A 24135-nucleotide genomic window follows, 5' to 3' on the forward strand; every position below is an offset into this window, starting at 1 on the left:
CACATATCGACCCTGTCTTTACCAATGATTTGATTAATTGAGTCACGGTAAAAGTGCATGCGTTTGAGGACATTCGCAGAGCCTCGAACATTGGCTAGCGTAAATATTCTTATGAATATTTTTGTATGGCGCTTCATACAGGCAGTTCTCTTAGCTAAATTCAAATCGTCAGTTTCTAGAAAAGTGGCGAATGCTATTGCATGTTTGGCGTCGCGGCAACGTGCACTCGGCGTCTTTTATGTTTCGAATATTTTACATTCCCGCCATTGAAACAAATTGTACTGATCATATTGATCGATTCGAGCAATTTTTTTGTGTCGTTTTGAAAGCAATTTTAAACAAACTTTACGCGAAAACTAAGGTATTGAACAATTATTATATCTAATAGTGAGCATGTTAATGGTTGTCTTCGAAACTCCAATTTATTGAACAGGGATACTGTTATTATTACCAGTTCGCTTTCTATGCCTCCCTGAACCGGTTATAATAATCGAATGCACAAACCGTCTGCCGTTATATATAAAAAAATCTACGCCACCAACAATTCGTGCAAAAAGAGACAATATTGCAAAGAACCGTTATTTCTATTCCGGCAGAAAACAATACGAACAAAATGAACGAATCTCGTGACGATTCGCGCGCTTAGACTCCAAATAACACCGATTGATTTGGTTCCCGACTATTCATTGAAAGAAAAAATGTGGCTTTTTCCAAAGTCGGAAGTCGACTCCGTTTAGTTTCATTATATCAGGAACATCAAGAAGCTATTATACCAGGAACAACACTAAACAAATCAATGGTGCTGACCACATGCAAACTACATGCAGTATTCCAAAAAATATAGGAACAGTACGCTTCGTTTAGGGTTATACATTGTGGAGTATGCGCGATGAAATTTTCGCTACACTACATAACGTTCCAATAATGGACGTTTAAGACACCCTACCCCAACATTCCTCCATCTTGATGGAAGTACCCTTCATCCGCAAACAACATCTTCCAACTATGAAGGTCAGCTTACACCGTATGGGAATACTATTGCGTAGTTGATAAGTCCACTTCCCTGTATGCAGCTAACCTGAGTTCGAACTCGCACCACCGCATATAACGTGTTAGGCCATTTTCCACCATCGGTCAGATCGGCCAGAAAAACAAATAACCTCAGTTCATCTTGCGTTTTTGACGATATTTGGACATCGGCAACGACCCGTGGTTGTGAAAATCTGAAATCGTCTTTGTTCTCCGTATATTTTGAACCCATTTTTTTAAATAATTTGAACACGGTTGATTGATTTGGCTCAAATTTGGAAAAGAGTCTCAGGGTGGCGTGGAGTGGACATGGTTCCGTAATGCTGGGAATCTTTTTTTGATCCTCCTGCTATTACAGCTGTTTATACCTGTTTAATAATAGATGCGCCTAGCTCAAGAGTACCCAGGGACCAGCTTAGTCTCAAGACGCCTCTGCCGATCCTTTTCAAACTTTCAGACAATAAAATATAACCCACTAGTAAGCTTTTGGCTCATTCATTTCATTCAACTCTAATACTATAACCGGTACGCCCGCACCTTAGGCTCTGTACAATATCTGGCTGCAGATTTTTACGTACGAAAACCTCTTTTTCTTCATGTCTTCCACAGATTTGACCCCCTTGGGGTGCTTCCGTAGTGCCTGATTCATAATTGCCCAGTATTTTTCTATGGACCTTAGTTCTGCTACGTTGTGGGGAGGAGGGGTTCATGTCCTTGGGTACGAAAGTGACTCCGTTGGCTTCGTACCACTCCAGGTCAACATTTGAATAGTGGCAAGCGAGATCCGGCAAAAAGATCGTAGGCCCCTCGTGTTACTTCCACTGAGGAAATAGACGCTTCTGTAGACATTCCTTGGGGCACAGTCTCGGTAGTCACGAATGGCGCACTCCGTTTGTTACATGAGCAGATCGCTTGCCAAATCATGTATTTATTGGCAAACTTGAAAGTTTCTGCTTCCTTACTTCCTCCAGTACATCAAACTTGTGCTGGGTGGTGAAGAACAGTAGCCCCACAAGCTGCCGGAAGTCTGCCTTGATGAAAATTTAATCATCCATAATGAGACAATGAGGTTTCGTCAGTATCTGAGTGTACGGTTTCCGGGCCCGTGACGTGTATTTTGCCTTTTCCCTTTCTTTGGAACCTTTGACGTAATTTCAAACATGATACAATTTAACAAACCGTAATTCACGAAATGACGTGTGACATAAAATTACACTTATCAAAACATATGGCGCCATATGTGGAATCAAATTACGTGTTTTGTGAGATTCCACGCCATATCTGAATCAAATCAAACGTAAAACTATGTCATTTTTCGTTTTTTTTTCAAGGTGTGCAATTAATCCTAAAAATTTACGTAGTTCCAGAAACGGCGAACGAACACTCTAGTTGATTTAAAAAAAATTATTGTGAAATTCAAAAATGAGAAGAAGAAGCTAACCCTAAATTGCAAATATTAATGACATTTCATCCTTAATAGCTGACCGCAATCACTCATTCAATAAAAAGCGTTCAAAAATCGGTGAAGTTGACGTAATTATTTCATCATGCATTAAAAAAATCGTCATGGAATACTTTAAACAGCTTCCTGGACAGATATATTACACGTTGACTGAAAGAAGAAAGGCGGCAAAGATTTTCAAACATCTGTTCAGGTCATCTGTTCCTGTAGCTTGAATAGCGACTTTTACATCGCAACCAAGAAATCTATGTGCTGAAGTGCCTCGAATAACGTCTGTTGCCTTTCCTCAACCAACACAATTGTTCCCTGTTCTTTTGGCCGGTTTTGGTCTGTTGCCATTACGGAAAAAGGTCATGGTATGGCGCAAACAATTTCCAGGTTTACCCAAGAACAGAGAAAAATGGAAAAATATTGGGCAATCGTCAAGCGGAACCTCGAGAAAATTTGATGGAATGGGATCATACTAAGGGATCATCCATAAATGACGTAGCAATATATGGAGGAGGGGGGAGTTTTGTATGTTGTGATGATGTGTGACGACAGAGGGTAGTAGTCATGTCATGCTACGTAGCTTTACCCATTTCATCTAACATCGTTTTTTTTTAATTTTTTTAAATTTTTACGGGGTCAAGGGGGGGGGGAGGTTTACCGTCAAGTTACGTAATTACCAGGGGGTATTTAGGGGTTTGTGACGAAATGCTGCGATGGGAGAGGGGGGTGTTAAAAATCACTCAAAAAATGCTACGACATTTATGGATGATCCCTAAAGGCAATTTTCATTCGCTAAGAAAGAAGTTTGGATGAATATTTTTCTTTTTATTCTGTTCAACTTGCAAAAGATACATGTTTTGATTCTTTAATACAAAGTTTGATTTAAACACATCCTTGTATGACCAATTTTCGATCAAAGCACCCTTTACATGTCCAGAAAATTTTGTTAAAACGAAACCTTTGGTAATATTTTTTGTTGGAGACGAATCACTGCGGGTAGTATTTAGATCTTTGGTGATTACAGTAGGAAGTGGAAGTAAACCGAAACTTGTAGCATTTTCGTTTTTGACAGTCCACGCACAGTAATGCAAAGCTGGCCAAAATTAAAAATATGAAATTCAATTTTTATCATCAAAAATATTTTTCTTTGGGCCCAAAATAGTTGATTTAAAAACCTGCGAAAAATTGTGGTGTTTGAAGATGTCTTAGTATTTTTTGGATGTTGAGATCTGATTAGAAATGAGGTATTTTCAGGTTTCGATTTTATTTAACACTTCTAACTCATAATTGAATTTAGAACATATTCATCACAAGTTAATTCCCAATATCTTTAAAATTCATGGTATTCTACCTCAATATGCAACGAAAATTAACCTTGGATTAAGACATACTTGAAAATTTGGAAATGTTAGCATTTGATGATAAAGAATACCTTCTTAATATACAACCTTGAATATTCATCATAACTTTTACAGGAAGGAAAAATCGGAAAAGCAGTTGCATATTATAGAAAATTTCATCATCTTTCAGAATATCATAGTGGTGTATTGCGCCAAACTCGATAGGTAACTATTTTTTGTCAAAGGTTTGATGAAATAACAAGTGAAGCAAGAAATTATTGCAATTACGAAATATTTATAAACGATATATTTATAAACGAATAGAAAACACAAACGATATTTGCAATGATCAGGAAAATGTCAGAAATTTGTTGGTTTTGAATGATATAACGTTCGACCAGATTGTAACACTAAAATTAACCTTTTCTATGTTGGTAGGAAATTTCTTATTTGTGTGTTGGGACCACCCTAATCAATCCAAAACCATTTTTTATAAAATCGTGTATGCAAAAATGTAATCCAGAGTACTAAAATAGTCTAGTTTAGTGATTTGGACAGATTTTGAGATTTTGGCCAAATTTGTTCTAAGTGGCATCACTGTGCACCGGTGTAGCCGGTGCTACACTCTACCAAACTTGATAATTGGGTGCTCAACTCACCTCGATATATGCTCTCAAGGCAGTTAAAACTTTTCCGAGGGCCCATTTTGAAAATTTTTACGGCAATCACAGGCACAACACCAGAAGCAAGATGACAAAAGCCTTTGGCTTCTACTGCTTAAATCTGCACAAAGATTGGGAAAATATTCTTAAGAACCTACATTTTAAGATACAAGAAAAAAATCAATTTTTGGGCGACCTAAACATATACAACCCCTTAACAGATGAAACGAAAGCAAAAAGCCAATTTGGTGACCAGATTGAATTACGCTTTCTTCAGTCGGACCAAGAACGACTTCCTTCTGCTACATCGGTGTGAAAAAGCAACCTCATCTTCAAGTTGAAAGAAAAGCAAAGCACTTACCTTAATACTGTCGTAACACGCGGTGACGCGTCCGTTTTGTACTTCGACGTTGGCCGGCGGATGGGCGAACTTGCACTCGGTGTCTGGGCGGGAACATTTGTTGCGTTGGAACTCGCGGCATACTTCCAACTGCAGCCAGCGAGAATCTTTGCCGTTCAGTAGATTTGTCATGTTCATCATAGCGGCCATTCGCTGGGGCTTTTCCTTTGTGTGGTAGTGTGTGCTTTTGGTTTATGCGTTTAGGCCTTGGCGGTTGCTAGTTCGCACTCTCTTTCTGTTTTTCACGCTCACTCGGAATAACCTCAACACTTTTGTGATGTGGTAATTTAACTCTTGTTTACTAGCAAAACTACACAAAATAAACAACGGGGGGTGTGTGAGTGTATAAAATCGGGAAACAATCTACACAAACATTCACTATCGGCGATAAACGCTGCGATTTGATACAACGATATTCTAAAACTGTCCTAAGAATCCTTTCTACTGAATGGTTTGATTCGTTTCGAGCCACCGTTTCGGCAGGTCTTTTTATTTTCTTCGTTTAGTATCACAAGATAAGTCGATGTAGATGATTCAGTATTCTTCAGAGGAGTGCTTTCCCGTCTGCGTTGTTTGCTTTCGCTAACTAATTCCTATGGCAATTAAAACCGAAGACTAGAGGTACTTTTGCTTCTCGATCTTCACTTCTCTGGTGCTAAGATTTAAAAAAATTAATTCCTTCGTAGTTACTCAGGAACGGACGTTTTTTGGTTTCTCTGTGTCTATCAGTCCGAGTTTTAGTGCTGGCTGACTGACCGACTGTCTCAGCTTTCGACTGCTACTGCTTTGATGGAGATGTGGATAATAAGCTTCCTGTTTCAGGATACCCCTCTATACCTTCTCTATGTTCACTCGACGGACGCTAGCTTTGATTGTCCTTGGGAAGAGTTATGCCGTTTCCTGGTTTCGCCTTGCGAGTCGCTTTTTCTGCTCTCGCTGTTTGGTAACTTCTAATTACTTCTGCTCCCCGTTCATGGATATCCTGCGGCTGTGCGGGCAATGAGGCGGCAGACTTCTATCAGAATTCGCAGGCGACGGAAATCAGAAACTCTGTCAGTGTGGTGTTTTTTGTCCTGTCGTTTTTTATCAGTTTCTTTTCTACGCGGTTTCGTTCCTACTGCTCTCTGTGGTATAATTGGTGTGATAGTGCAGTTGGCTGTTTCTAGGATGTAATGAGCTTCGCCTTTTCTGTTGGATGTTGCAGTAGAAGATGCGAAAAGCACAAGCACAAAGGAGCTAGGGGCATAGGCGGTGGCAGCAGCGGTGCGCGAGGACAGACGACTAGCAGCAGGGGAGGTGACGCTGGCAGCGCTCGTCGAGTTTCAGGATTGAGAACCAATAAAATACAGCTATAGCGCGCGCAAAGCCAGTTTGGGCGTAATTTGGATGGGGAGAGGACGCTTGCTCTGGAAAGAAGAAAAATGAAAGCGATCATTAAGTATGTTAATAGGTGGTAAAGATGCTAAAATTAGATCAGAGAGAGAGAGTGGGTATCATAAATTAGATGACAAACATTCTTTCGAGCGGTTTTATAAACGATTGCTACAGTAAGGCTCGTTTACTTTTTGGTGGAAATCGAAAGTTGAGACCTATTTCTTCAAAAACGACTTTTCTAATATGTTTCAAAGTTTAATGAGTGTAAAACATCTTCGATACATTTTATACCATATTACATACCCGAAGTTCAAATATTTCTAGAATATACCGGACTTGCTTACCATGTCAAAAAATAAAACGTCAAACTGAACAAGCTCCTATTTTTACTTTATTTCGGTTACCTAGCCATATAAGCTTGCTAAATAAATGGTTCTCACTTTGTTTACAAAGCCATTAGCCTTTCAAATTGAAATTGATTCCATTTCTCAATTAAAATTAAAAGGCCCACCCACCAGTTTACCTTCATCGTTCGACAGGATGAGTATCTGTTTATGCTTCCACTTTTTTCGATTTTGTGCAGTCACAGCACAAGACTACGACACCGTCAAAAACAACACGTGCGAAAATGCGCCCTTCCCTCCAGTCTCGGTGTATTTATATTTACATTGATTTTCGGTGGTGCTTTTTCTTTCGCAACTAGCGCAATGGACGCACGCATACATACTGACTTGCGGCAACATCGACGTGGTGATAGGGAGGGGAGGATTTAACGAACCGCACCACAAGTTGCTGGGAAAGAATCAACAAAGAGCGCACACAGAACGATCATCGGCCCAAGTAATTGGATTACTCGATTTCATGCCTTTTCCTTCTGAGGCCGCCCGTCAACCATCAGACGATTAGAAGCTTTTTTGTGTGCGTGGGCTAGGATGGTTGGCGAGTGTAAACTGTATACGTACAAATCGGTTGGTTTGATCCTTTAGGTACGGAAAACGGTTGGGAATAGGCTACACACTAATAAAAAATCGTATAAAATTACGCCTCCTGACCTTGACCTATGTTTTAAATGTTGGTAAGTGCAATTTTATGGAAAGTACATTTTTCATATACAATTAAATGGAACTCGGTTATATCTCGTCATTTAGTGAAGTACAGTTTATAAAATTGTGTCAAGTTATGGAATTACAAAGATAAAATTCATTTTTTTGGTGTGTAGCTTCTGGGAAATAACTGGAACCAGTTTAGTGTGTTTTGGAGCAGATTTGGTGCTGCCTCTGCATAGCAGTTATTCGAACTTTGTAGTGTGTGTTTGGTTCTGGACCGTCTTTAATATCTTTGAAAAGTTTTATCGTTCATAGGAACTTACCACACAACGGTCGACAAGATAGGAATCGTTTGAAACCTGATTCAATTAAAGGAGACGCATGATAGTTTGCTTACAGTGTTTGCGTTCCAGTGGAAGCGTTTAATAGTTTAATTGAAGGCATCTACCAAACACTTCACACAATTTGCCCACGCATACAATAACAGGTTTCACACGATTGTCCTTTAATTAACTACATTATTAGGTATCTGACAAAGGCCGACAATATAATCCGATTTACGCATGACAAAAGGTTCACGTCAAACTGTAGGCAGCATTTCCTCAGGATGGTAGATTTGTTCACAATAGTTCCACTGTAGATAGCTTCCGCATATTAAACGGTCTTAACCGGATCGGAGGCGCCTAATGATCTCATCGCGGAGAACAGAATAACAACGAAATGCCAAACGCCTTACTCAACCGCAGCTTCGCGAAAAATTTCAAACCTACGCGTGTTAGAATTTAATAAACTTCTCACTTTTCAGATTCGTCCATTACCCTTCTACGATCGGTCACGATGGGACCAACCGAACGGCGTGTTCCGTAAAAGTTAATAAAACGTAATTGGATAGATTTCGTTCCAAGATCAACTACTTCTTCTGAGCATGGAGTGTGAAAGAGAAGAGAGTGAATTGCAGAATCAGCAGCAACAACAATGTTGGATAGTCGCCTTAGCGAGACACCGTCGAGACCATCAACTCTATAAAAGACTGCGTTTGTTTTGGCTTATGAATGAAATAATAATTGTATTTTATTGCAAAAGCTAGCTGCTGTAGACTCTGACTACAGGCAGGCATAGCAGAAGTCGGTCTTCAAACAGAATATATGTATAAACATGTAGTTCGTGCTGTGCTGGGTTAAAGCGCACCACGTATTTACTTGTTTGTCATTTCCATATTAAACTCATACTTCATGCAAGTCTCAGGGCTTGGACGGCGTTCGACAACACATTTTAATGATTTAATTTTTAGAATAATTCCATATTGAACGGTTCAGTGTTTAGATTTCATGTTCAACATTACCAACCCCAATTCGCCATATCGAATAGTTTGTTGAGTGTAAATTGTAGGTTAGTATTTTTAATCCGTTTAACCAATTAAATATTTTACCCGACTAAAAATAAAAGTCGGAAAACAGAACATGATTTGTGAAACACGCTTTAAATATATTTGAACGTGAAAATTGGATATAAACTTCAAGCATAGCAATCGGACATGGGCTATCATCTGTAAAAGTCGGGTAAGAACCAGTTTTTCAAATGTGAGTATTCCTTTATCCGAGAGGTCGTATTGATGATCCGATATGGATGAAAATTTCAGCGTTTATTTGTGCATAAGTTGCATGGACTTTGGTCCAATATAAGATGCCTACTTTGAGGGAAAGTTGGCATTGAAAATTGGTCCGAAGAAATAGGTCAAAATTTTAAAATATCTTTAACTTGATCAAATCTAAATCTTTTTAGTTTTTCTGAAAGGACTTTGAATGGGATTGAAAATAGATTATAAATTTTCCATTTGTAATGGATTCACAGAAAACTGATCATATTTTACCTTGAGAAAATGACAATCTTATAATCGTTTTTTTTTCAAACCGAATTGAGCAAAGGTTTATTTTTTGGATGAATTTTAGGGTAAACTTAGGACTATAAGGTAATAACATTTTGGGGTGCCTTAATATTCGCAAAATATTACATTTTTCAGAATCGTTTTATTTATAAAATATCTTTTTACTCGGATTTGTTTTGCAACCGATTTTTCAATTTAATTTTTTTTATATTCAGATTTCTCAGACAAGTCAACCTTATTTTGCTATATTACAGTTCTATATTTTGTGGAATACTCTGGGGTTCAGCACGATCAACAGAAATCCCTTTGAGAAGCACATACACTACCCGTCAAAAGTTTGGAATAACTTTAATAAGTAATAATAAGCTAGCGCCGGCTTGTCAGAATTAGTCCGTTAACTAAGTTAGTGTCGGATTCTGATGAGACGAAGTCGAAATGCAAATTCCACAACTAATTTAGTTATAGGTTTTGCGCTCTTCGCGCAATTTTCTTCTTAAGGAGAAATATAGCATAGTGCATTTTCATTTATGTTATTTTATATTATGCTTGTCTCGAGTAGAATACGCCTACGGTGGTGGTCTGCCTTGTAAGTTTGAAAAATATGATTTTTATCGTTTTCATCAATAAATAAACTATCTAAGAATGCATTTCAAAAATTCAGAACCCAATTCAAAATATTTTGCAAGATATAGAGTGAAACGCATAGGAGTATTTTTTTTGTCTGACAATGTAGGCCTTTGGAAAAACGAAATGGAGCAAGTTCAAATGCACCACCTCGCATACACACTAGCGTCATCCAGTGACTGAATTCTGAACTAAAATGTTCACTTACTAGACCTCCTTGAACTAAAGTACAACACTGTGGAGGAGAGTAAATATGTAGCTAATCAGGATTTCGAGGTACCGTACCATGAATTTAAAACTTTTAGATGATGCCAAAATTTTCCGGAGATGTTGCAATATTCAATATGGGTGTTACAATACTTACTGACACGATTCCAAACTGTTGTATGTAATGTGCTATTGTCCTTGTACACAACTTCGCTGAAGGCCCTAATCTTCTAGGAAAGCAAAATCACCAGATAAAACATGTTCAAAATGTATTATCTCACTTATACACTGGCGCCACGTAGTGACAGAATTCCAAATTAAAACGATTGCCATGTGCATGGTCGTGACTATTTGAATGAAATTTCAGAAGACACAAACCTTCTGGTCGTTATAAAAATGAGATGATGTTAAGTTGAAGTGCACAACTTAACATGTACACTAGCGCCATGCAGTGACATAATTCCAAACTAAAAAGTTCATCTGCCAGATCTCCTTAACTTAAAGAAAAGCTTTCTTGAAGAGAGCCAATATGCAGACAATCTGGATCTCGAGATACAGTCTCATGAGTTGACTCTTTCCTAGGTGATGCTAAACTTTTCGGGGGGTGTTGCAATATTCAATATGGGTGTTGCAATACTTATTGAAGCGGTTCCAGACTTTTGACGGGTAGTGTACGTAGTAATATTTAACCAATAAAATATATTTTCAGATATCTCCTAAATTATTTTTTTTCACAATGCAACAGTTTCAGAAACAATAAAGAGGTAGATTGAATAAGCTTTATAATAGAAGATTTCTTGAGTTAAAGTCGCTCTGGATGTTTCAGGAAGCGATTCACGGATTTTTCTGTGAACGATTGATTTAATTTTTATACGATTTTTTAACTGAATATTCATCCTTGCCTACTGTTTCGTGGGAGAATTTTTAAAACGATTCTTACTCTGATAGATCTTAGAACGAAAAAGATGAAATCGTGAGACTGACGAAATATTTGGGCTATACACAAAGTCCCTCTAAACAAGGTCCTAGCATGCGTTAGTGGTAGTGAACAGAGACAGCCTATAAAACGTGGTATTGATGACGTAGACGCTACCATTCGCCCTTAGATACTGTCACACATACGAGCACAGGGGCAGTTTTTGTTTAGACGCATGCTAGGACCTTCCTATATATGGACTTTGGGCTATACACTAACATTTTATTCGATCAACGAAATGAAACCGTGCGAATGACGAAATATTCGTGGACACATTATCCAAATTCGACGAACTGAGTCGAATGGCTAAAAGGTCGGTTTTCAGAGTGATTGCATAACCTTTCTGTGCTGGAAAGGCAATAAGGATTCACCAAGGTCTCTCAGAAACACAAGAAGCATCAAAAAACAACCAACAGTGAATATTCCAACTGCTCAAGCGATAACTACATGGACGTACACGAGAGCGCAGCAGAAGGTAGAGTGAATCCACTTCTGACAAAAATCACGCGAAGTTTCAAGCAATGCACCCAGGATAGACGACTACAATAGTTTTCGTTGTTTTTTTATAGAATTACATCAATCTATAATGTGCATTATTTCCAAAAAAGCCAAATGACCCTTGAGGTTAAAACCTTTATGAAAAAATACAAACAATAATAATAGTTATGGCGAATTTACTCTCCAAACAAATTTAGGTCGAGACTTGATGTCTTCAGCAAAGTTTTCGAGAAATCTTTTACAAACCATTTGGTTGAAGACATGAATGCTCCATATCTTCAGTGCGGCGAAATATTTTAGGCCATTTGTAGAAGAAAACTTTTAAAGTAAGTTATTATGATGTTACTGTTTTTAAACAATAAAATTCATACATTACATAAGGCTTGGGAAGCTCTCAATAAAAGGTTATTAAAAAAAAACAGGATTTAAGAACAGAAACAACAGTTAGAAATTTTTCCTAAGAGATTTTTCTAACCCGAAGAGGCGAATGACCTTAAGGTTAAAACCTCCATAATTGAAATAAAAAAAACATTTCGTAAATGTCGTAATACTAGTCGATATGCTCTCTACAGTCCTAACAAGCTTGTTAAAGCCACGATGTCTTTTTTTTAAAGAAATAATTCTAAGAGAATTAATTGAATTATTCTAGAAGAAATAATTACTCAAATTTTTAAATCAGAAAACGCACTGTTTATTTTGGAGATCTACAACGAAGTTTTAAACCTTCAAAGATAACGGTTTCAGAAATTATGTCGTTTTGACACTATGTTCGATTTTCATCAAACCCCCACCAAACCCAATTTTTGGCTGCGCCACTGACTCTAAGCAAGTAGAAACAAAGTCGATTTACACTCGATTATCTCGAAATGTCATTTTTCCAAAAATATTTTTTCCGTGATCACGATTGCCGAAGAATCACTCAACCGATTTTATTCTTTTCGGGTTTCGGGTAAAAAGCCATAACTTCGCGAATTATGACTACATTTTTATAAACTTATGCTTGTGTATTGCATTAAAAAATTTACTACCAAAATATTATAAATTTGATGTAATGAAATCATTGCTTTAGGCATTTAGGTAAATTCAAACTTTATCGACATTTTTCTCACAAAAAGATATATAACCCCTTACATTATTTCGGAACCCAATAGGCGGGTTCATTTTCAATAAAATCGTGTAGTGAAAATGAAGATCAAAAAATTTTCAGTGCAGAAGTTTCCAGTTAGTGTAAAACATGAATTTTACCTCTAAAATAAAAAGTATTTTTAGTAAAATCCAAATATATTCGGGTACAGCACATTGATGTGAAATATTATTATGTTAATATTTGTTATGAATTTGTTGAACTTTTCATTAATTTCGCTTCATTTAAAAAAAATGACCAAATCATTCTGGGCAAGATAAAGCAATTGTAAAAAATTTATTTTTAGGGGAACTTAAAGCTTATTAATAACCAATAAAAATAAGTACTTATTAGTTTATATCAGATGAAAAACGTGGAAGTTATTAATTTTTTTATAGATAGGAAATTATTGAGTTTCTCTGGCTCATCTTATCTTGAATTGTTTAGATCCCATTTTTTTCTAGGGCTTGTTGCAAAATATATTAGGGAATTCTCTGTTAGAACTCTGTTAAACAAATAAACAAAAATTTTGGGAGAATTTGATCTAGGATAATATTCGACCTCGTTTATCCAAATGATTAAAGACTTCTGATAACAATAATTGCAGGCTCCATAAAGTGATGTCATTAAAAATTGATATTAAATAATACGCATAATAATTACATGTATCATACAGAATTGCGTATGTCTTGTATATAATTTTGACCAACCGCTGTTTTTTATTTAGTAATCGAGGAAACATTAAGAAAAAGTTTCTACCAACTCAAAAATAACGTCAGAACCATTAGCCACACGGAAGTAAAATGTAAAGATTACCAACAGTACAGCTATTTACCTTCAAATCCATATAATCATATTTCATATCGATGCGGTGTAATCGAAGATACTTGGATTTTACTAAACGTATTTTTTAAAAGATGATATGTTTCTTTTTACTCTAACTCGAATACTTTGTTTGTCTTCATTTTCGGATTCAACAAACAAATTTACAACGAAAATGGAGGTCAAATATTGAAGTTCAGATTTTTATTTTGTATACAAGTAGTTATCGAAGGGAGTCACGAGAATGTTCCAGTAATGGCAATTATTTAATTTCTGCTTTGACAGTAGGATTAATAATATGGGTTCAAAGCAATCTTATTGTTCAATCACTAGCTACTGTGAGTATAGATAATACTGTGAAGATTCAGATCGATTGGTTCAACCATATTCGAATTACGCGGGTCACTGTGAGATCATTTGTCGAAAAAGCCGTTGTAATATCCAAAGTAGAGCTTCCATCGCGGGTATTTATTTACCGGGAATCCTGCTATTTTCGGATTTCCCGGGATTCCAGAATCCCGGAAAATTATGTTTTCTCATACCCGGGATTCGGAAATTCCGGGAAAAGATTTTTAATAGATTCCAAAATACTTAAGACTTGCAAAAGAAATTCTTCAGGCAATGTCTCGACCGGTAGATACATGAGTGAATAGTAATTGTAAATTATACTTTTTTAACTGGGTCGGAAATCAAGGGACAGTACATCTTTGAACTCGATTAAACGAAGATATTTTTTAAGGTATAAGTTCAAACATTATAGAAGTCACAGCTAAAGAATGAAACCATTTCATGCAAAAATATATAAATTTGCAGACTATTTCCCCAAAGCATCTCTTTACAATATCTGTGTGATGGTACGATATCTCGATTTTGTACCTCTTTTTCACAACCATTTTAATCATCTTTCGGTTTTAAATTTTATTAGTATAAGTTACTATATTGATGGAATATAATCTCAAATTATGGTTTGCGTGCAATTTTCGAGAAATGATTCAATCGATGATTCAAATTTGCTATTAAACTTTAACGTGTTCATCTTGGACACAGTTCAGATTATTAGAATATTAGAATAATGATGTCTTAACTTTTAGAACTTTAAAACTTTTTTGGACTAATAATGGTAAAATTTAAGCCTTTAAGCTTCCTGATAGAATGGTTTTCAACTTTTAGCCATCTGAATTTACCAAATTAATACAAAATAGTGAAACTTTTGTAACTAGAAATGCTCTTGTTCATAATAAAAATCCTGTCTGCGTACCCCCTTACCATTGCACACTGAGAACCAGGGTTACTATATTCACAGATTTTTCTGTACTGTCACAGATTTTTTTTCACAATTTTTGATAACAGATTCTTTTTCACAGATGACAGATTTTTGGCGTTTTGATGAAAATTTCACAGATTTGTGGAAATATTGTGATTTTTCACAGATTTTTTGGAAATTTATCACAGATTATTTCCTGTTTTAGCCATCACAGAGGGTAAAAAGAGTTTTTTTACTGAAACACAGATTTTAATGTGGTATCCCTGCTGAGAACCTTTTGCGTCATACATCAATCAGTTCAATTGATAATTGTGCTTATAGCCTGTGTTCAATCACAATGAGAGCAACGAAGTTTCCAGTTAATTTTGTCGGAATACTATGTCCGTGTGAATCCTGATGTACTTCCAATTAGATTCATATTGGTATTGGACAAACAGCCAACACTAAAATTTTTCCTCTCAATATTGAATCAGCAATACACGGACCCCTCCAGTGATCTCTTTGTGTCTTGCTGCGACATTAGGCTTCCACATTGAGAGAACTTCGCATACCTATCGTTCCGCCACATGAAGAACCAGCTTTCACTGCGTACTCTCTACTCAAACGCCCGGAGAACGAGTGGAGATTAGCCTGTTCCGAGTGCCGATGACACTTGTAGCGTGACTGTTAGCAGCCTTAGTCCAACTGAACACTTTTCTCTTTCAGGCTGATTTATGTAGTATGTGCTCAATCCTGGCTCGGAAAAACAGGGAAAACTGGGAAAAACAACAGAACATCATACAGTGCAGTATGGTGTTTTGCTTTTAGAAATCGAAATGCAACATCGCAGTCAAAGGCAAACGAGACAACCCACTAGAACCTCCCTTTAGTGTGATATTGTTGTTGTCCCGATGAATGGTTTACCAGTGGCGAAGGAAAACCTACTCTTTCTCTGTGTGTCCTTACCACTCTATACACACTGACACTTTTGATAATTAGTTGAAAACCGTCCATCGCAGCTCTATGAAGTGGGGCAGTTTCAATTGCATAGACTTTTTTGCTCAACTTCTAGGCGGACATTCAATGTTTTACATAGATAAACTTTTACTTTTCATCCGTATCTCTATCATAGCATCGGTTGGTTTTTCGTCGGTTGAGCGCTGATTCTGTCAGGATTTAATTTCATTAGCATTAATTGAAGTGCACAAACAGATTACACAAGTCGGAAAACACATTTGACACCCACCTCCTTCTACCGGAGGGCGTTGCTGACGAGCGTGGAAAGTCAATGTTTGCGGAAGAACATACATATTTTTTCGATCACCGCTACCACCACCACACATCGAAACCACAGTTCTGCGAAAGTTCTGTTTGTAATTTTCCTTTCTGTCGCTCCTAGCTTATTTTATATTATTTAATTTTAATTTCTCGATAATAAACCCCGTAATAACAGCAATCAAGCGCATCTGACCCATTCCCGAAACTTGCGCAAATCTGTGCTGATCGATCGTTTCTAATTTGACTGAATCTTTGAACAGTTATTCCAATTTATATGAAATACCTTCTTTCGATATTATCATTGCACAAAATACATGATGTACACTGTAAAAAATTGTCTTTCTTGGGGATATAAAACTATACAATATTCAAAGAATTATAACTTTTTTATTGTTATACCATGGTCAAATTTTAATACATTGAATTCTAACTAAATGAGCGACATTTTCATTAAAAATTGATGGATGAAAATGCCGATTTTGAAATAATTCATTTTTGCCTTTCTTATATAGAAAGGTTATACAATCGCTCGAAATATCGACTGTTTAACCAAGGCCCGGAGAACAGTTCGATGAGATGTGTGCGTATATGTGTATGTGGCAAATAATGTCCCCTCTGCTTCTCAGAGATGGCTGGCCCGATTTACACGAAGTTAGTCTTCAATGAAAGGTTTTATCTTCCCATCAGCTGTTATTGAATTTTTCATTGATCGAATTTTTGGCTCCGCAGTTAAGTGTTGAAGAATGCGGTTACACAGCGAACTTACATATAATCTGGTACCAGGATGATCACTAATGACTCATCGAAGTAGCTTTGATATGCCAAACTCCAATTAAATATTACACATTTTTCGCAGTGCATTTTTTACCGACTATTGAATTTCATTCAGATCTGACTTTTGGTTCCGAAGTGATAGGTTGATTAGTACGTATTACTTCAGAGGTTAAAAATCTATTGAAATGAACATCAAATTAATTTCATTTTTCAGATCCAGATCACTGTTACGATTTGCCGATCTATATCACTGACAAGTCCGGAAGAACCGGGTCTCGTGCTAATTCCAGAGTTAAAGTCACATCGGTTATTGGATATTGACTGAACCGATTTTCATAAACCTAGTATCAAATGGAAGCTATAAAATGCGATCGAACTAGGAGTGTAACAAGACGGAAAAATGAATATTTAATTTAAATTAAATTGTTTGTTCCGCCATATCATTCTTTATGAGAGGTTTTGTGTAAAACATTGATTTTATTTGATTCAAAACTATACTCTCCAAACTCCTTATCCAAACATCTATTTGAAGCAAATATTAGATTGCTAAGTTTTCAAGTATATTTGTTAAGATAAGGAATACTTTTTAGACTTTTTGCGATACAGAAAGTGGTATTAATCAGCTAATTTCCATATTATATTGCAACATATGAAGAATAATGTCCGAAATTTGAATGTAGTAAAATTGAGCGAGTGACGACACAGGATCTTTGAAAACCCACAACATGTACGAGAACTTATCATTAAATAATTATTTTACTTTCCGAAAAATCGATTTTAGACTTACAAGTGTCACGAAAAAATTAAAAAAAAAATCGAAGAATAAGCAAAAAACTTGTGTTGTTATATGGGAAATCATACAAAGAAATATTGTGCAACACTTCAAAATTATTGATCCAATAGATCTTTAGTTATGATGTACACCTCCAAACAGCCTTTTTTGAAATATCACCGAAGATTCACTGTTACCCGTTCAATTTTAATTATTTTGCAATGAAACCTCTGGACAACATTTTTCAAATAAAAATTATCTGAATAGATCAACACTCTCTATATCGCCATAAAAGATTCATCCGGTCTTCGACGAGTTTTCTCTACCATACCGCCATCCTCTCCCTATCATGATATCATCAGGCATTAGGACTATTTAGACCTCATACTTTAGACCAGCGACTCAAAGTTAACTAAGAAATAATTGTTCGAAAATATTAAATACACTTTTTTACTTACAATTAACTAGAGATTACTGGGTAGGGAAAGTTATGAAACTTAGAGCCATAGTACTCAAGTGAGAACAAGGATGTGAAGTAAACAGATCGGAAAACTAGAAATGACCTGTTGTCACGGTAAAGATAGATAAGTCTACCTTTATCAGGACACATGTTAGTGAACTCGGGTGATTCGTAGTTATTCTGCCTAAGCTCGACCCTCATTAACAGAAAATAAAGATTAAGCCCGTACGATATTAAACCTGTTCTAATGACCCTGCCACTTCTAGTTTTCCGATCTGTTTACTTCACATCCTTGCTCTCACTTGAGTACTATGGCTCTAAGTTTCATAACTTTCCCTACCCAGTAATCTCTAGCTAATTGAATGTCGTTAAAACGTAAAAAAAGAAAATGTGACTAACATAGTCGAAATAAAGGAAAAAAGATTTTTTTGCTTATTTCCGAGTTTTGGTTGAAGTGAAGTGATTCCTTACTGTGCACCTGCTGGAAAGACGATTTTTGAAATGCATTGCAAAGGGCAATTTTTGTGGACGGTCATAGCATAGTTGGAAAATCGATTGCCTTGTATGCAGCTCACCTGGATTAAATTCTCAATCCGTACATAGGGTTAGTGATTTTTTCAAATTAATTTTTCCAACCCAAAAAAAGGGCGATATATTCTACGGTTAATATCACTGCAGTCGGGAAAAATCATATTTTAATGATTTTAACCCCTAAAAGTTAGGTACCAAAATTTTCATCCCAAGTTTTTCCCCTCGTAATCTATCACAATTTTCTTGTTCTTTTCCTGGTTAAAGCGTCATGAATCACATATACTGCCAATAATCGCAAATCAGTCCTATGTAGATAGAGAATCCCAGAAAACACCGGACAAATATGCGATTATGGACAATATAAATGTTGTAACACAAGGGTACTTCACTTCATTTCTTTCAAGTGGTTCTTAGCTCCACAAAATTAAACCGGATGGCCAAAACTTTGCAGCCCAGAGCAACCTAACCGAGTGTCGTTCGCTCCATCCGACTGGAGCCAAATAGAAGTGAATAGGTAGAGATAAAAGCACCGAGCTCAAACGGTTGATTACTGACCCACTTGAACCGATGTGTGAAGTGAAACCATAAGTGAAAAACCTCCAATCCTTTAACTGTACGCAACCAGTCCGATAAAAAGGTGCTCCAGTGATTTTGTATTTTTCAAGTGATCTAGTATAGGTTGTAGGTCTCATCAAATGCAACACGATATAATGTTTGAACAAATTTATATATCGTCAAAATCTCGTAAAGAAAATCAATTCATCCAATCTGTCATTTTGAACCGTTTTTAGATTTTGCAACGGCTTTGGAAAGAATTCTTCCTTATTTTTGATGAGAAATACTATGCGGTTTCGGGATAACAACATAAAAATAACCAATCAACTAATTTTTTCAATGAAATTATATAAATTGCTGTACATTTACATTTACGTTCCTGTTTTATTAAAATAAATTAGAAGAACATTTTATTTCTAGAGATTATTTAATTATTTAAATCTTTTGAAAAATTCCAGGTATTCCATTTTTCCCTAATTTAAAATTTGCTCTCGTGAGCTTTTGAAGGGTTTATGTAACATAGTGATGCATGGTGAGATTCTATTACCATATCCTTCGTATTTTTTTTCAATTTCAATCTCATGTTTTACACACATATTTTAGAATGTACATGCAATCGAATTAAAAGAAATTTTATTGAAGGCGGTACCCTTAAGAATTGATGCGACGAAATTCTTAATTTGAAAAAAAAATATTTTGTATCACCGCGTAATTTGTGTAAGTTTGCTAGATCGATAGTCGATACAATAAGCAAATTTCAAGCTTTCAGAATGAGTGTACTGGTGTATTTTTATTCAGTGTTTCGATTATGTAATTTTGGATCAATCAACGTTCAAATTAACATAAAGATACCCAAAAACAGCTATCTGCAGGGGTGACAGATCAACATACGCCATCATCGACAAAAAGTACATCACGAAAAAATGACCAACTGAGCAAAGAATCAATTTCATTTAACCTGGCCATGGCCCAACTACCAGAATCTTATTCACTGAACAACACCATCAGTCAACGCCGGTAGTTTGCGCAAAATGCAAATGAGTAACTAATTGAATGCAAACGAAAAACACCTCGCTTGCAGATCGCTTCTTCCAGGTCCGAGCTCGCATGAAATAACGCACCCGCTGATGGCGGAACAATCGTGGCTATCACCGAGGGAATTTGTGTATAATAGTAGTATGATAGAAATGCCGCATTGTCCAGCAGGGGCGGCAACGGCAACAACCGACTAAAGAGCAGCTCGTTGCCATCCGACAGCTCACTGCGTCGTCGTCGGACATCTACCATATGGGTATTGGAAGGTTACGAGTCCGGGTCAAGGCTATCTGGACGGGACGAGGCATTGAAAGAAATAGTAATGCAAAAGAGCCAAACGAAGAAAATGGCCCACCTCACAAAGCGATCATTAATTGCTACGTAAACCGCGAATGATTGGAATAATCGATATCGTGGTGAATGAAGAAGCGAAAAGGAAGGAAGGAAACATATGGGAACCACTACCGGAGAAGAGAACCAATCGCGCGTGGTTCGAGCATAGTTTGCGCGGTATGCAAAGAAACGGAAAAAATTGAATTTTGAAATAGATTGGCGAAAGAGTGATGGACAAAGTGGGATAAATCAAACAATTTTGTAATGATTCTCACCTATCGAGTAATCATTCGAAATGAGAGTTGCTATTATGAAATTTATCGGTTGGTAATTAATCTTAAATAGATATATCATTGGTAATTAATCTTGAATAGAGAGGTATCGGTGTTGGTTGAGATTTCATCGCATCGCTTGATGTAGACTTCGTTTTTGGACTAATTTGGTAAAAGTTTTCGGTACTCATGAAACCAAATAACAGTTCTCGCTTACAAAGTGTTAACAACATGTACTATGTTAGTCAAAACTACCAATCAAAATCAAGTTGAAAATCAATTTATCAAAGTTTTCCAACATAACTTTTGTATGCTATTCATTTTTGAGCAAGTTTAGCTTCGACAGAATTGAGCACTTTATAATCACAAATGAGTTAAAGCTCATCTAAACCAAGTTAAATTTAAAATGTCAAAAATAGTTCGACCTTTGGTTTTAACCCGGCACCGAGAGACAATTTTCTTCACCTTCATGCTGGCGCAATTTTCCTTCTGAACTCTTGCTGTAATGAGCGTGCCATTTTTCAAGGAAAGGTACTGGAGCGAGACCAGTTTCCTCACTTCATTAATTTTATAATTTTAATTAGTACACTTATCATACGAGCGTTTCAACACGTTTGCGCACTTGTACTGGTGAAGAGTTTGTCAGTTTATTTTCAACTAAGAATAAATGGGCAATGTTTTAAATTGTACCAATGATCAGGATTTGAAATTATGCCAGTTTTTTTTTAATTTCTTCTAGAGAGATTGCAGCGTGATCGCCTTTCTATCCCCCGGATCTCTAACGTTATTAGAACTGTTTGAGAAAATCTGGCAATTTTGCGAACCGCATGATGCACACAAATGAAGCATTACAATTCGTATGAATTTACATTTAAAACATGCCAATGTTTTATGATTGTCTGTAAAACTACCATAAAACCTCAATTGTTACTAGGGTTGTTTATTCAGAATTATTTCATATTAAAACCATTCATTTATGGACAGTCCTATATATATATATATATATATATATATATATATATATATATATATATATATATATATATATATATATATATATATATATATATATATATATATATATATATATATATATATATATATATATATATATATATATATATATATATATATATATATATATATATATATATATATATATATATATATATATATACAGGGTTTCTGCTTTCTCTACTTTGCGTGCAAATTAAAAAGAAACTATTTATTGTACTGCCCATGATCGCATATTCCTCCCATTTTCTATGAGATTTCTTATCTTTATAAGACTGATTAGCGATCATGGGCAGTGTAGAACTTGAAAGTTTAAACAAACAGAGTTCTTTATTTACAACTTTCTCAACGTATTCCAGTGCAAGTGGCTTTGTAAAAGTTTGCTTCAATATTGAGTTTGAAGCACCCAGGGAAGTAGATCTATGAAAAATTTCACATTTCTCATATACTTTAATGTTCTCTAGTGCATGCGTTTCACTTTTTCCAGGTTTAAATTTTTAACATTACTTATAACACGTTTGACATTTTAGGGCATTGTTAAAAAATAATTTAAAATTTTTGCTCAAATTACACTCGGCAGTCTAATTTGCCAAAATTTCTACCAAAATAAGTGAAGTCGTTCTTGTGTAATCGCGAATAATGTTTTAAAAACATTGTTTTTAGGCAATCCCGTTTGAAGATTTGCCAGTCTCGGATCGCACAGAATACACATAGAAGTTGACACCGCAGATTCGCACGACATGGTGTGGATGCACCATACCTTGGTCGTAACCGAATATAGATAAAATGTGCGGAGATGATAGCATACTGGCTGGAATAGCTCGAGAGCTGACGCCACACTGCAGTGGTCCGGAATTTAAAAAACCGATCTAATTCACCCAGCAGTGATATGAGCCATTTAATATTTCACTGTTTGATAATTTATTAGTTTGGGGCCGTACACAAATGACGTAGCCTTTTTTCGGAGATTTTTTACCCCTCCCTCCCCACTTGTAGCATTTTGTCACAAAATTCAAACCTCCCCCTTGTAAATAACGTAGCATTTCCCTACACCCCCTCCCCCAGCACAAGGCGGCCGTGGATGATAAAAAATTACATGTTTTTTAATTCTTTAAATACGTTAAATACAAAATATTTAACGACTTTCATCAACATTTGCGTACAAAACAAGCCCACATTATGACAAATACTGTGTTGTTGATAGTTTTGTTTTGAAATTTATATGTCATGGAGCATGAAGTGATGCTCTCAGTTCATAATCCTGCAGCTGCCAATGATTCTAAGAAGCTTACGTTCATCTAAATTAATAAATTTGATTTGGTTGAATACGAAGAGAAAATTTAATTCAGCTACCAAGCTAAGTCTAGTAGTTAGCAACATTACATAACTGATGAAGCAAGCTAAATCCGCATGCAAAATATTTTCGTTTTTTTTGTGAGCTTGCAATTTCGCGAATCGTGCAATTTACCATATGAAAAACCGCGTGAAAAGTAGTTTGTGTGAATTTAAATATATTTCTCTTGGGAACGGAGGAACATTACATTGTTTTTTTCTAATCAATGGGTTTTGATGCCCGTCAAAAATTTTAAACATTATGCTACGCACATCTTCTGACCTTACCCTCCGCCTCGTCACACTTCGTCACATATTTGGTATACCCCCCTACCCCCCAAAATGCTACGTCATTTATGCATGGCCCCTTTGCAGAACTCATGCAAAGTAGGCACCCAACTAAAGGTGGGATGAACACAGTTTCGAGTCCTGCACGAATAAAACTTCGAATAAACTGAATATATTATAAAGAATCAAATAAATAAAATTAAAAGCTTCCAAAAGCAAAAAAAAATATCAAATTCATAAAATGAAATGGTAAATAAATCATTCAATAAATAAATCAAATTAGTTCAGCTCATTTAATGAAAAATTAGACAATATTGAAAAAAGTTATAAAATTAATGGAAAAAAATTAAGTTGAGTTGCAGTTGCTTTATGCGGCATGTATGTCGTGTAATTGTTTGGATATAGTGTCTAACTAGTGCTAATTTGGGTACTAGCTTAGAGACATCGTCTAACTTGGCCCCAAGTTCGTGTTTATTACTGACGACATGAATTCGAAACACAAAAATCCAACTTAATTTTAAGTTGGGTCTTGTGCCCTTAATGCGCAAAATTAGTTTAATCCAATTGTTTCCCTTATGTGAATAAATATTGCGTGCTTCTCTTATGTTTCGATGTCGGCTCGATGCAATTCTATTGTACATCTATATTCAGTAGGGTGGCAGTTATTTTTGCCATGTTTGAATTGTATCCGTCGCCGATCAAAAAATGAGTCAAGGCCTCAATAAAAAATCGCTTTGAGCACGTGTTAAAGTGGCACAATTTCGCTCAAAGTTTGCATAAGGGGGGGAGGTAAAGGTTTGAGCGTGAGA

At 36.1% G+C, this 24135-nt stretch overlaps 1 protein-coding gene across 29 annotated transcripts in view; it reads right to left on the bottom strand.

Annotated features, from left to right (window-relative positions):
- Positions 1 to 24135, bottom strand: part of LOC131692185 (protein muscleblind) — a 782320-nt gene that overhangs the window by 555074 nt on the left and 203111 nt on the right. For all 29 annotated transcript variants that reach the window (XR_009305926.1, XR_009305925.1, XR_009305924.1 and 26 more), the window contains one exon: positions 4846 to 6290. Coding sequence is in view for 20 of the 29 variants with exons in the window: in XM_058979064.1 (XP_058835047.1) it covers positions 4846 to 5034 (189 nt within the window). In the remaining 9 variants the exon portion in view is untranslated. The remainder of the gene's footprint in view (positions 1 to 4845; positions 6291 to 24135) is intronic.

This window comes from Topomyia yanbarensis, chromosome 3, assembly GCF_030247195.1.
Source record: "Topomyia yanbarensis strain Yona2022 chromosome 3, ASM3024719v1, whole genome shotgun sequence".
In the NCBI taxonomy this organism is placed as follows: domain Eukaryota; kingdom Metazoa; phylum Arthropoda; class Insecta; order Diptera; family Culicidae; genus Topomyia; species Topomyia yanbarensis.